This window comes from Chiloscyllium punctatum, chromosome 38 (assembly GCF_047496795.1).
Source record: "Chiloscyllium punctatum isolate Juve2018m chromosome 38, sChiPun1.3, whole genome shotgun sequence".
NCBI lineage: Eukaryota > Metazoa > Chordata > Chondrichthyes > Orectolobiformes > Hemiscylliidae > Chiloscyllium > Chiloscyllium punctatum.
Window position 1 is genome coordinate 36,258,116 of NC_092776.1, and position 14,675 is coordinate 36,272,790.

Genomic DNA, 14,675 nt, shown 5'->3' on the forward strand with positions numbered 1-14,675 from the left:
ATGTTCATCTTGGAGTCCAGTTACTAGTGGCATACCGCAAGGGTCGGTGTTGGGTCCACTGCTGTTCGTCATTTTTATAAATGACCTGGATGAGGGCTTAGAAGGGTGGTTTAGTAAATTTGCCGATGACACTAAGGTTGGTGGAGTTGTGGATAGTGACGAAGGATGTCGTAGGTTGCAGAAAGACATAGATAGGATGCAGAACTGGGCTGAGAGGTGGCAAATAGAGTTTAATGTGGACAAGTGTGAGGTAATGCACTTTGGCCGGAGTAATCGGAATGCAAAGTACTGGGCTAATGGTAGGATTCTTGGGAGTGCAGATGAGCAGAGAGATCTCGGTGTCCATGTACACAGATCCCTGAAAGTTGCCATCCAGATTGACAGGGTTTTTAAGAAGGCATACAGTGTTTTGGCCTTTATTAATAGAGGGATTGAGTTCCGGAACCAGGAGGTTATGCTGCAGCTGTACAAAGCTCTGGTGTGGCCACACTTGGAGTATTGTGTACAGTTCTGGTCAACGCGTTATAAGAAGGATGTGGAAGCTTTGGAAAGGGTGCAGAGGAGATTTACTAGGATGTTGCCTGGTATGGAAGGAATGTCTTACGAGGAAAGGCTGAGGGCTGTGAGGCTGTTCTCGTTAGAGAGAAGAAGGTTGAGAGGTGACTCAATTGGGACGTACAAGATAATCAGAAGGTTAGATAGGGTGGATAGGGAGAGCCTTTTTCCAAGTATGGGGACGGCAAACACGAGGGGACACAACTTTAAAGTGAGGGGAGATGGGTATAAGATAGATGTCAGAGGTAGTTTCTTTACTCAGAGAATAGTAAGGGTATGGAATGCTTTGCATGCAACGGTAGTAGATTCACCAAGTTTAAGTGCATTTAAGTCGTCATTGGACAGGCAAATGGACGTACGTGGAATAGTATAGGTGGGATGGGCTTCAGATTAGTATGACAGGGCGGCACAACATCGAGGGCCGAAGGCCTGTACTGCTCTGTAATGTTCTATGTTCTATGAAAGGTCTCAGTTATAACAGTTAAAATTTGGTGGTCCATATTTACTACTATTGTAACATAATCCATGGAAGTTCTAACCTGTGGTAATATTTTCCAACTATTCAAAATGATTATAGGATCACAACATGTGGCAATTCAATTGAAATCATTGTTAATCAGCAGCTGTGTAGAGACAGAAAGCAAATAGCTTTTTTTAAGATCAGAAGTGAAGAATTTGAACCAAATCTAAAACCAATTTACGTTGTCCAACAGCATGTAGTTAATGAGTTGAACTGTAGATCCTGCTTTAAAGGAATATGGTTTTTGCATTCCATTGTCATCCTGATTTGAGGCTACTAACATAAAATTGTAATTGAAAAGATGATTTTACAATGGCAATTCAAATTTTGACATATGATGATAGGATCATCTCCTATTACTTACAATTTGCAAAGCTTCAGTCAATCTCCAACCAGTGCAGAGTTGTCTTAATCAGCTGGGCTATTTTTCTGTTTTAATTTGGTAAAGAGATGGTTAGGCAATCAGCTCATTACTATCACTCAACTGGTACTCGCGTTCATTGTAGTGGGTAATGTTTTGTCTACATGCACATGGAATGTGATTGGCAGGCTAATTGTATGTCAAGTTGATAGTATTGAGTGTAGAGATGGCTCTTTGTATATGACGTAGAAACTATCCATACACCACTGACTAATGTTCGCCAAATAAACAAGGTTACATTGGGAGCTTATTTTCAAGTCCTATCATCCCATGCTCCTCAGGTCTAGTATCCAAGTAATGTATATTCCAATTCTAGAATGTTTACATATAAGCAGATTATATGAAGTACAATTATAGTATTTAGAAACTGTTCCAAGATGACTCAAACACTGTGTAAAGTATTTATTGTGTCATGTGCTGAAGATTATACTATCAGTTTATTATGGAAAGTTTTCTTATATCTATTTGCCATTATGGTGTATGTATCAATCATTTCCTGTGCATAATAAATATTTGTATACAAGGTCTTTTCAAAAGACTTTCTAATTGCCCCTCACACATAAGTGTTCATTATAACATTTTGCATGAGAAGCATCCTCCTCTTTTCTATTTATACAAGCTTTTTGGAGGGTTCCCAAAGGAAGTGCTGTGATGGAAGGAGAATGTGAATTCATATACATGTACATGGCCTTTTTCAGAATGTGTAATTTCGAACCACAATAGACAAGCAGCATTCAACCTGATCACTACGATAGGCATGTTACTGGCTGTAAATGATTATGGAACACTTGTAGTTACTGTAAGATGAGTGTCATAGAAAATGCACATCCTGTGTTTAAAACTAAAAACCACATGGTAATTGAACATTTGTAATCTTACTGGCAAATGTAAATTCAGATCATTCATTTGTCAGACATCTGCAATGGTGTATTTTACGCTTCCTTGCACTGTACAAAACATATAACACCTTCACAAAGGTGACTATACAATGAATATTGAATTTGACTGAAAATATTATAAAGGAATTAATTTGTTTTACTCATTTGGTATGCTAGTTCTGTTGTCTTTTTTCTCCTAGAGCAAAAGTACATGTTTGTATTGAGTTACCTTGTTACAATTTGTTTACTACATGCTTAGCTGAAAGTTTTTCTGTCACAGTGACTTAAGGCATGAGGATAGAAATGAATGATTCCTGCCAGTCAATGAACTTTAACTGGAACTGCACTTGAATGGTAATAATCTGCTCCTGTAATTGCTGTGGAAAAGAAAAACCCTCCAGAGATTTTACATCTAATCATTTATTTATAAATCTGTAGATAGCAGGCTGCAGAATGCGCAACAGGGGTCAACTTTCTGCTTAAAACCATTGTCTGGTGTTTACATTTCACAGCAGTTTTTACAGTAGTTGCAACCTACATGATCAGCTGAGCACTTTAATTCACTGGGTTCTGTTCTGCACATCATTGCTTTAGACAGACTGCTTCATTAAGGATGCTTCAACAGAGGCCATTCCCCTCAGCATTAGCTGAAATATGCATGTTTTTCCATCTCATTAATTCAGTCTACATACAATTAATTTCTGCCTATTAATAAACCCCTAGGTGTTAGTGACAGCTATCTAACCTAACCATACCAAGTGAGGCCTGAGGTACAAAAGCTTGAATTTCAAGTTCCAAGTGGGTGCTGAATGAAAATCTACCCACATTGGACTCCAGAGCCTTCATGATATTATAATTAAAGGACTGCAAGACTTAGACTGACCAGTTCCATTATTTAGCAAATAAAAGCTATTTGTAAATGTAAACAGATGTTAGTAATCATTAGCAGCTTTGTTTTCATTGATATGGGTAAACGTTCTTTTGCAAGAGAATACATATTAAAACATTTCAAAAAGAAAGCATGAACTCAACTATTTTTAATTTTTTTTTAATATTTGTGTATTCGTTCTTTAATTAAGTATTACACATTGACATATGTTTAGTATGCTTATGTCAATTTACTCACCCCCAAAATATGTTTTATCATGTTAAGTGAACCTTTTAATAGAATCCTGCTGTGTTACCAAGTGATGGCATTAACAAAAGACCAGTAGGAAGTAGTACATTTTTAACTACTGCATAATCATAAATGATTGATGTTCTGTGCGATATCATGGAATTTCAGGCATATTTAGTAACAGATAAATTTGTATTGTTTATAAAACTGTATGAACCAATTTACAGTAAATAAGGTGGCACTTCAACTGTTGAGATTATTTATTAATATAATTCATTAGTTAATAGATTTGTAACAGAATCAATCTATGCCTCGTGTGCAGTTAGCATGCCAATAATACATCAACTTAGATGAAGGTTACTTGAGGAAAACTTATTCTCATGCAAACATTCATATTTCTAAAAGACTTGGAAGTCAGGATCAAGACACGGACTTATGAGCTATTGTACTGAGTAAGAATGTAACCAATGGAATATAATGTGGAAAAATGTGAGATTATCCACTTTGGTTGGAGAAACAGATCAGCAAAGTATCTCACAGAATCAGTGAATCCTTACAACATGGAAGCAGGCCTATTTGGTCCATTGAGTCCATACTGACCCTCCGAAGAGAACACCGCTCCCCCCCCCAAAACTAACCCGCCTACCCTGTCTGTGTAAACCTGCATTTCCTATGGCTAACCCACCTGACCTGCACATCCCGTGATACTGTGGACAATTTAGCATGACCAATCCACCCAATTTGCATATGTTTGGACTGTTGGAGGAAACCTACACAGACACAGGGAGAACGTGCAAGCTCCATACAGACAATCACCCACGGTTGGGTTGAAACCCAAGTCATTGGTCCTGTGAGGCAGCAGTGCTAACCACTGAGTCATCGTACCACCCCAATTTCTGAAATGGTAAGAGGTTGTAAAGTGTAGATGTACAAAAGGTGTCCTTGGCAATAAGTCACTGACGCTAATTTGCAGGTGCAGCAAGCTGTTTTGAAGGCTCATAGAATGTTAGCCTTTATTGCAAAATGACTTCAATACAGGAATAGTGATGTTTTGTTTCAACTGTACAGGAGCTTGGTTAGGCGCTACCTTGAGTACAGTGTAGCGTTTTGATCTCCTTGTCTCACCAAAGATATTATTGTCATATCAGGAGTGCAATGAAGGTTTACCAGACTCGCTCCCAACATGGTTGGAATGCCCTGTCAAGAGAAATTGAGCAGACTAGCTCTGTATTCTCTCAGGTTTAGAAAAATGAGGGTAAAAGAGTACACAGGATTGATGCAAGTAGGATGTCTCCTTTAGCTGGGGAGTATAAAACCGGGGGCTACAATTTAAAATAAAGGGGCTGCCACTTAGGATCCAAGTTGAAACTTCCGAATTCTGTACCACAGAGGGCTGTGAAGGCTTTGAGTACATTTGAAGTAGATGTTGATAGATTTTTGGTTACCAGTGAAGTACAGAGTTAGGGGATGGGGTGAGTAAAAGGCATCGAAGTCTTTGATCAGCCATGACTGTATTAAATGGCAAGGTAGGCATGATGGGCTGAATACTGGATTAGTGGTGCTGGAAGAGCACAGCAGTTCAGGCAGCATCCAACGAGCAGCGAAATCAACGTTTCGGGCAAAAGCCCTTCATCAGGAATAATATTGGATGCTGCCTGAACTGCTGTGCTCTTCCAGCACCACTAATCCAGTATTTGATTTTCAGCATCTGCAGTCATTGTTTTTACCATGATGGGCTGAATAGCTACTCATGGTCTGATGTACTATTTACTGGCTACAGATAGGAAAGAAACTGAATCATAGAATCCCTACAGTGTGGAAATAGGCCCTTCGGCCCAACAAGTCCACAGTGACCCTCTGAACAGTAATCCACGCAGACCCATTTTCTAACCAATTTCTCTGCATTTACTCCTGACTAATGCACCTCATCTACGCATCCCTGAACACGACGGGCAAGTTAACTTGGCTAATTCACCTAATCTGCGCATCTTTCGATTGTGGGAGGAAACCGGAGTACCTGGAGGAAACCCATGCAGACACGGGGAGAATGTGCAAACTCGATACAGACAGTTGCCCAAGGCTGGAATCAAACCCGGGTCGCTAGTACTGTGAGGCAGCAGTGCTAACCACTGAGCCACTATGCCGTCCCTAACTGAGTGGCATAGGCAGTAGATTAATTGACTGTCCTGTAAATCACTGCAAAGATGATTAAATGTTTGTTCATTTCAATTCCTTTTATCTCTGATAATAAATGCTGATTTAGGACAATTCTAAGTAAATATAAACAAATTTCATGTATTTTCTTAACTGAATTTGTTTTTGCAGTTTGTTTGTAGCTGACATAATTCAGATGAGAATAATGAACACAGCAGATACACATTAGCATGATTCGGAGTTCTAAAGCTGCTGTATGATTTGTTGGATGGAAGTGTTTACATTCATATTTGAAATAGTTTGCAGAGAATTAAGAGTTTGAATAAACCGTAATGATGTATTCACTAAAATGTAACAGTGTGGACAAAGGTATTTTAATTAACATAAGGAACCATGATGGGGGAAGTAACCAGGTAACATTCCAACAATAGGCTTTTTTATTGCCTTGCGCTGCCTGGGATATATTAAGTTAATCAATGACATGACACAGCTTGATACAAAGCCCTGTTTACATGGTGCTTTTTAATTCTAATTTGATCTAAATCAGCCCTTAATTCCAATTTAAATGTACTATGTAAATGGTGCTTAATTCTGATTAAATCCGAGTTAAAAACATACAATTTCCTGAGGTGGGTTTAATGTAATTCTAGCTAAATTCATTTTGTTGTTCATCCATGCAGATGGGTGTAAGTGAAGTGAACTCAGAATCTCCATGGTGTCCCACAGTGTTTTGTGATGTGACATAAAGACCAAGTACAGCTCTGTGTTTTACTTCATGTGATGTGTCCATTTAATACAAACTGAAAACTTCTTTGCGCAAATCATAGTTAAGCTGCCATGTAAATCGTGCAAACAAAAAGTAGTTCACATTTATTCCAAGCACACCGATACAAATTAGTTTGACCTCCCCTTTTAAGGAGGGCTCATCATAAGCACTTAGGGGGCTATAGCAACTTAAACATTTCACAGATTGTAAGCAATGATTACTTTCTATCTTAATATTTCTATCCTCGTTTTATCAGGAATTAGTAAGTTATCACCATTAGTAGGAAGTCAGTTTTATTTTCTTGATTAAACACAATTTTTGGTATCAGTTAATCACAGGAAACCCGTTTCAATGATTTGATTGTTAGGAATACTTACAAATGTTTTTAAATTCCAACATATTGTAAACTTCTTAAATTACATATCTAATTGGGAAGTAGAATTAGACAGAAGAAACCCACAGTTTTCTGGTCATGTATTTCTTCATTGAAGTGGAATATCTAAGCTAAATTGTGAAGTTGAGAGTTGTGGAAAAAATCACAAGCAGGTTTACATTTAAGAATCGTATTTGAAGGTGTTCACAACATGTTAAAAATTATTCATTCTGACTTCATTTTGAGGCCATGCCTGGAAGTAGATGTACGTGGATGATTTATTATAGTTCCAAAGAGCTATGTCTATAAATAATTATCTTTCACTGAACAAGTAACTTGACATGTTGAATGCAACCAGTGTTGCTACAGTATAGAAAATAAACTTTCATATTAATCAACAGTCAAGTATTGTAAGTTGGTCTTCATAAATTATGAATTGTGTTCAAGTCTCTCAGGGTTCATTGATAGAAAAAAAATTAAGAGAATGTATAAGGCAGCAAGCATTTGAATCAATTTTCACTAGAATGCTCGGTATGTTGTAATTGTTTTTTTAATCATTAGGGAACTATTATTCATGTGCAATTTTGAAGACTGCTCTTCAGACGTGGTTGTCAAATTGAAAAGTAACAAAAGATTGTTTCCATGCAGTTGAAGCCATTTTAAAGTTCACAAATGCCAAACTTACTGAAGAAATGTTATTGCTTGATTCTGCAGGACAAGAATGGCCTCATTTACTTGTGAGGTATGTGAAAGCCAAGAGGAAATGACAGAACCAGTGAAATACTGTATGACCTGGCTTCAGGCCTATTTCTCTGAACCTTGGACAACAGAAAAACTTCCTCTCCCTGCCTTTCACCATCCCATTTTTCAACAAGGTTTGTTGCAGTTTAGTTGCGTTTGTGTAATAATATTTTGACTTTCACAATTTTGACTTGTGTTGAATATCTGTTTTCTTGACAACAATATAATGGAGTGTTTTATCCTGTGTGAATTTGAGACTCAGCACATAACATCAAGTATTTAGGAACGATAAGGTTCTTTAACTGTTCCAAGTGGTTCTGTTGGTTTTGGCACAACGTTGCACATATTTTGGCAAGCGAGCTGAAAATGATGCAGTTCTACTCCTGACATATGCAGACTGAAAGGTCTGAATGTAAACACATCTGAATAGCTGTAAAGTTTTCAATGAGCTTATTGTTGACCTGTATTGTCCTTTTGCCAATATCTGCATGTTCCTTAAAGAAAAAATACATTCTACTGGATTGTCACATAATCCCAATATTGTAAAAGAAACATGCTGTTAGAGTTTCTTAGTCACCCCTTGTTACCCAGTTTTATCTTTCATAATTGCTCATTAGAGACAGTCTAGGAACCGATACTTTTGATCTGTATTCCCTTTTCATATGGTTTCATAAAGCTGTGTGTTATTATCTAGTAGGGTCTGGCAGGGATGCCTGAGGCCAAATGGAATTAGGGAATAGGTGATGGTTTTATGTTAATTGAGGGATAATTGGGTGAGAACCTGGTTGGTCATACGTGTGTGGAGAACGTGTACTCAGTAGGGAGTTGATGGTGTGTGAGTTAGAGTGAAACTCTGACTAGAATAAGTATATGCCTGGACACTGTCAAACTAACATTTAATCTCTGGCATTAAATACTGTGTTCTATTGGCATTGTTTATATGTAGGTTGTTCACAATTTACTGATCGCCTTCATGCTTTCATGGTATGTGACTTTGTTATGCACTTGAAAGGATAGAGACTACTCAAGGTACACTATCCTTCCACAATCTTTTAAACTTCCTTGCAAGTGTCATCATAATGAGCCCACCATCTTCCTCCAATGCCTTTTGTCCCATATCGAGCTTAGTGGGATGGCCCTTGATCATTCTTATAAAACATTCTTGATGTTCCCTAGTTGAATGATCGGCCAATTTATTACAGGTATTCCTGATCTTGGACTTGAGGGCAGACCAGAGGCTGATGGGATTCTGCAATTCGGTGCCGCTGAGGGTCGCTAGGTTTGTGGAGAGGAGTTGGTTTTATGAAGATGTTTTTTCAGGTTTTTGCCTCAATATTGAACTTCTTGCACCTGCATGATCAACACGAGACTCCCCAAGCAGGTACTCTACTCCCAGCTCAGAAATGGAGGCCAAGCCCCAGATGGACAGAGGAAGCTCTTCAGGGATACCCTCAGGGCCTCACTGGCGAAGTCTGGCATTACCACAGACACCTGGGAATAACTCTCCCCAGACCATCTAAAGTATTCATGAAGGTGTCAAACCCCTCAAGATCTGCCATGAGGAAAAAGCGGAAGCCTGGGCAAAAACAGCATAAGGTGCATGCTGCCATACCAACACCCCACCCACCCCTTCCTACAATCACCTTCTGTTCCAAGAGCCTGCAGAAGCTGCATCAGTCTGTACAGCCACCTATGGATTCACCCTGAGAATGGAAAAAGTCATCAATGTCTGGTGAGGGACTTCCAGTGATGATGATGGAATGACCCTTGCTGGGTTTCGCTCGTATCTATCTAAAGAAAGCGATAATTGGTTTAGTTTTCACACTGCTTTCTCTACACTGTTATCTCCAGAGCTCCCCAATGATCTATCATCGGCAACATGATGTAGGCTCCACTAGCCATCCAACTCTACCTGACTACCAAATCTCTTTATCCTTCCATTTTGTCTGGCTTATCAGATCTGCTTTTTTTTTCCTGAACTTTGAAATAACCAAATTATTTCAGACACAATTTCAAATACTCTTGCCAACAATTCATCCAGTGACATTCTAAAGCTAAACTGAGCCATTCATATCCTTTGTGCTACTTGTCTCTGAATTGAGCTGAGCCACACACTGCTTTTCTTCTCTCATAAGAAGAGCACACGCTTCACTCCAGCTTTCCCTTAACCTTTTTTGCCTTTTGTGCGAACCTCTGAAGTTCATGTGCAGCAAGGACTTCCACAAGGGGCAGTTACTGCTGTGGTCCATGTTGATAAGCCAATAATCGGGCAATCACTGTTGGAGTGGCTGAGTGTGCACACAGCTCTGTGGCGGGTCAGAGGGAACATTGTTCAACCCTGTGCTGAAATCTTCCTTCATGCCTGGACCTGAGTAATGGAATATTGTCATGGTCATCCTCCACCCTCTAAACTTCAGTAAAACTAAAATGCTGCAGGTCGTATCCTAATAGGCACCAAGTTCCACTCAGTCATCACCCATGTTCCAACTGACTTTTTTTTGCTTCTAACCATGCAAATCCTCAAATAGAAAAATTTTCACCTCTGAATTTAAACCTCAGCTGGGCCATTGGGATGATGAGCAGCAGATTGCATTTAATTTTGGTAAGACTAACCAGCGCAGGTAGGGCCCTGGGGTGTGTTGTCAAAAAGAGAGACTGTAGTAATTGGAACCAAGGTGACCTCATTAACTACAAAGCCATTGATTAGGGTTGTTAACCTGAGCCAATCAGAAAAGCCCTGGCTGACCAATATAACCAGGGGATTTTGAATCTCCACAGTAAAAAAAGAATATTAACAGATAAAAATATATATACATGTATAACCAGGAGATGTGTTTTGTGTGTCCCTGGCAAAGGCTGGTTTCACTAGGGGTGCTGCCCTTTGGGTTCATTTTTATGCACTGTCCTTTGGTTGTTTGCTGCAGGACTGCGATCTACTTAGAGATTAGAATCTCCTCGGTTCAGGTGACTGACTTTGAGCTGGCTGGCCAATGTCAGTGTACTGATGCAGTAGTGAATGAGGGGTGACTTGTGCTGTTATTTCAGTGGGTAGGCCTTGGATTGGGCCTCAGTGTGTGGGCCAAAGATACAGTGTGTTTAAAAAAAGGAAATATAACCAGGAGATTAGAATCTCCTTAATTGAGAATTGACTCTGAGCTGGCTGGCCTCAGCCAGTGTAAGTGAATTAAGTAAATAAAGGGTGACTGGTGATGGGATATTTGCCTCTGTGCAGTAATTTCAGAGACCTAGGGGTTCAGGTACATAGTTCTTTGACAGTGGCATCAGAAGTAGGCAGTGTTGTGCAGAAAGCGTTTGGTACGCTTGCTTAATTGGTCGGAGCGTCAAATACAGGAGTTGGGATATCATGTTGCAACTGTATAGGACATAGGTGAGGCCACTTTTGGAATACTGCATACAGTTCTGGTTGTCCTGCTGTAGGAAGGATGTTATTAAATTGGAAAGAGTGCAGAAGAGATTTACAAAGGTGTTACTGGGACGGGAGGGTTTGAGTTATAAGGACAGGAGAGATAGGGTTGGAACTTTTTCCACGAGAGCTTAGGAAGTTAAGGGGTGACTTTATCGAGGTTGATGAAATCATGGAGGCACAGATAAGGTGAATAGCAAAGGTCTTTTCCCAAGGATAGGCGAGTTCAAAACTAGAGGACATAGTTTTAAGAGGAGAGGGGAAAGATTTAAAAGGGACCTATGGTATGGACTAAGCCAGACCACTCAAAACATTCTTAAGCAGGCAGCCCCATACCATAACTTTGTAATTTGTTTTGGTAAGTGTACAGTGAAAATTACCCAGAGCACATTAGCGAGGTTGACTACTAGATTTTAAAACCAACAAAAATGTATTCACAAAATTACATAATGAGCACAAATAACAGAATAAAGAACCTCTACAGAATTCAACCTATCCAATGAGACTTAATTATGCTGTTCTGAACTTACACAACAGTCCCAATAAACAAACTCCCTTTGAAAACCAGTATAAATGGAACACATGCTTACAGGTTGAAGTTGAGAGGCAGAAAAGAGATAGAATTTCTACACAGCTCCCTGTTGAACTTCGCAGTTTAAGTCTGAACTAAAACTGCCCAGCTCAGCTAGAGAGCTGACCACTCCTGTTTCATTATACAGGTCACATCTAAAACATGACCACTTTAGCCTGAAGTCTTTTCTGTTTAGATGTTTGTTACCTTCTCCCCAGCCTCACCCCCCTCCCCATTCCCCCATTTAACTTTCCACCTTGGAGGCTTCCTGCCTCTATTCCTGATGAAGGGCTTTTGCCCAAAACGTCGATTTTCCTGCTCCTCGGATGCTGCCTGACCTGCTGTGTTTTTCCAGCACCACTCTGATCTAAACTCTGCTTTCCAGCATCTGCAATCCTCACTTTTGCCTTAAGTCTCATCTGTTTACAAATAAACAAAAGGCCTCCTAAAATCCTTTTCATCTCTGTACCAAACCAGACTGATCGGAGCCTGGCCCAGTTTATTGTCCCTCTGAAAAAAATCAAGGACAGAGTTTCGTTGAGCCAAGGAACAGCTTTTAGAAAAAAAAGGACTGACTTTGTGACGCCTGAAGGCAACGTTTTCACACAGAGGGTAGTGCATAGATAGAGTCATAGAGATATAGAGCACAGAAACAGACCTTTTGGTCCAACTCATCCATGCTGACCAGATATCCCAACCCAATCTAGAATCACCTGCCAGCACCCGGTCCATATCCCTCCAAACCCTTCCCATTCAGATACCCATCCAGATGCCTTTTAAATGTTGCAATTGCACTAGCCTCCACCACTTCCTCTGGCAGCTCATTTCATATCCGTCCCACCCTCTGCATGAAAAAGTTGCCCCTTAGGTCTCTTTTGTACCTTTCCCCTCTCACCCTAGACCTATGCCATCCAGTTCTGGATTCGCCCATTCCAGGGAAAAGACCTTGTCTATTTATCCTATCCATGCCCCTATAAACCTCTATATGGTCACCCCTCAGCCTCCAATGCTCCAGAGAAAACAGCCCCAGCCTATTGAACCTCTCCCTATAGCTCAAATCCTCCAACCCTAACAACATCCTTGTGAATCTTTTCTGAACCCTTTCAAGTTTCACAACATCTTTGCGAAAAGAAGGAGACCAGAATTGCATGCAGTATTCCAAAAGTGGCCTAACCAAAGTCCTGTACAGCTGCAACGTGACCTCCTAGCTCCTGTACTCAATACTCTGACTAATAAAGGAAAGCATACCTAACGCCTTCTTCACTATTCTATCTACCTGCGATTCTACTTTCAAGGAGTTATGAACCTGCACTCCAAGGTCTCTTTGTTCAGCAACACTCCCTAGGACCTTACCATTAAGTCCTGCTAAGATTTGCTTTCCCAAAATGCAGCACCTCGCATTTATCTAAATTAAAGTCCATCTGCCACTCCTTAGCCCATTGGCCTATCTGGTCAAGATTCCATTGTGATCTGAGGTAACCTCTTTCACTGTCCACTACACCTCCAAAATTGGTGTCATCTGCAAACGTACTAACTATATCTCTTATGTTCACATCCAAATCATTTATATAAATGACAAAAAGCAATGGATCCAGCACTGATCCTTGTGGTATTCCACTGGTCGCAGGCCTCCAGTCTGAAAAACAACCCTCCACCATCACCCTCTGTCTTCTACCTTTGACCAATTCTGTATCCAAATGGCTAGTTCTCCCTGTATTCCATGAGATCTAAACTTGCTAAACAGTCTCCCGTGAGGAACCTTGTCAAACGCCTTACTGAAGTCCACATAGATCACATTCACCGCTCTGCCCTAATCAGTTCTCTTTGTTACTTCTCCAAAAAACTCAATCAAGTTTGTGAGATTTCCCATGTACAAAGCCATGTTGACTCTCCCTAATCAGTCCTTGCCTTTTCAAATATATGTACATCCTGTCCCTCAGGATTCCCTTCAACAACTTGTCCACCACCAATGTCAGGCTCACTGGTCTGTAGTTCCCTGGCTTGTCCTTACCACCTTACTTAAATAGTGGCACCACGTTAGCCAATCTCCAGTCTTCATGCACCTCACCTGTGACTATCGATGACACAGAGAGGCCCAGCAATCACCCCTCTAGGTTCCCACAGAGTTCTCGGGTACACCTGATCAGGTCCTGGGGATTTATTCACTTTTATGTGTTTCAAAACATCCAGTACTTCCTCCTCTGTAATTCAACATTTAAAAGGCCTTCATGAATAGGAAAAATAAAGAGGGATACAGACCAAACGCATGCAGATAGGACAAGTTTAGTTTGGAAACGAGTTGGACTGAAGGGTCTGTTTATGTACTGTCTGACTCTATGGCTCACTTTCTTCATTATTCCAGTTCATAATCTTTCCTCAACTCCGAATGAGCTTTGACATTAAGGTGCTAATTTGATAAATGGACAATAAACGCTGCAGCCTCTAAGTGTCTTCATAAAATCCGAAGGAAAAAGTCAAAATTTTGACTTGCAGGTCAGCAGAAATTAAACCTTAGACCCACTCAGTCTTTAAAATTTGCTCCAGGGACATGATTTAACATCAATGCAGAATCATATATTTTCCTTACAGTTAGTTATGAAGTGTGCTTTAATAAAATGTATACTCTCTTTAATCTGAGAAATAATGTAACATATATCACTTACTGTAGAGCAGTTTATGGTGAGTCAGACATGGGAGTGTTGCACAGGTACATTTTAGCACATAAGGTTTCATTCAAATCAGGTTGGAAACTGTTCGTAGAAAGTCTCTGCATAGACAGCTGATTTTGAAATTATTTTCTGGAAAGTATATCAGTCGTCATTCCAGCAATAAAAATAAATAATTCCTCCACATTTAATGGGTTGATAGCTTTCTATCTTTAGGTACATGTCTGATTAGCTTGCAAGTTTTGTAATTAACGCAAAAAGTGAACACAGTGATTAGGAAACACTGCACAATGAAGAGTGCCATTTTAGAGTAACATGTTAAATGGAGCCCCTATCTGCTTTCTCAGGAGAATATAAAGGGATTCAATGGAGGAAAATAAGGGCATTTGTTTGATTTCAAGGCAAAACAACATTTCAATGGCGACCAGCTGGTTATTTATTTTATTGCCATTTGAAGGACTTTGGTGTGCCTTCAGTTTGACTGTTGCA

General features: G+C 39.9%; 1 protein-coding gene across 5 annotated transcripts in view; it reads left to right on the forward strand.

The window, feature by feature from the left end:
* The window catches only part of mgmt (O-6-methylguanine-DNA methyltransferase), a 412,755-nt gene that overhangs the window by 222,582 nt on the left and 175,498 nt on the right, over nucleotides 1–14,675 (forward strand). For all 5 annotated transcript variants that reach the window (XM_072557616.1, XM_072557619.1, XM_072557615.1 and 2 more), the window contains one exon: nucleotides 7,499–7,659. In XM_072557616.1, the coding sequence (XP_072413717.1) occupies nucleotides 7,499–7,659 (161 nt within the window). The remainder of the gene's footprint in view (nucleotides 1–7,498; nucleotides 7,660–14,675) is intronic.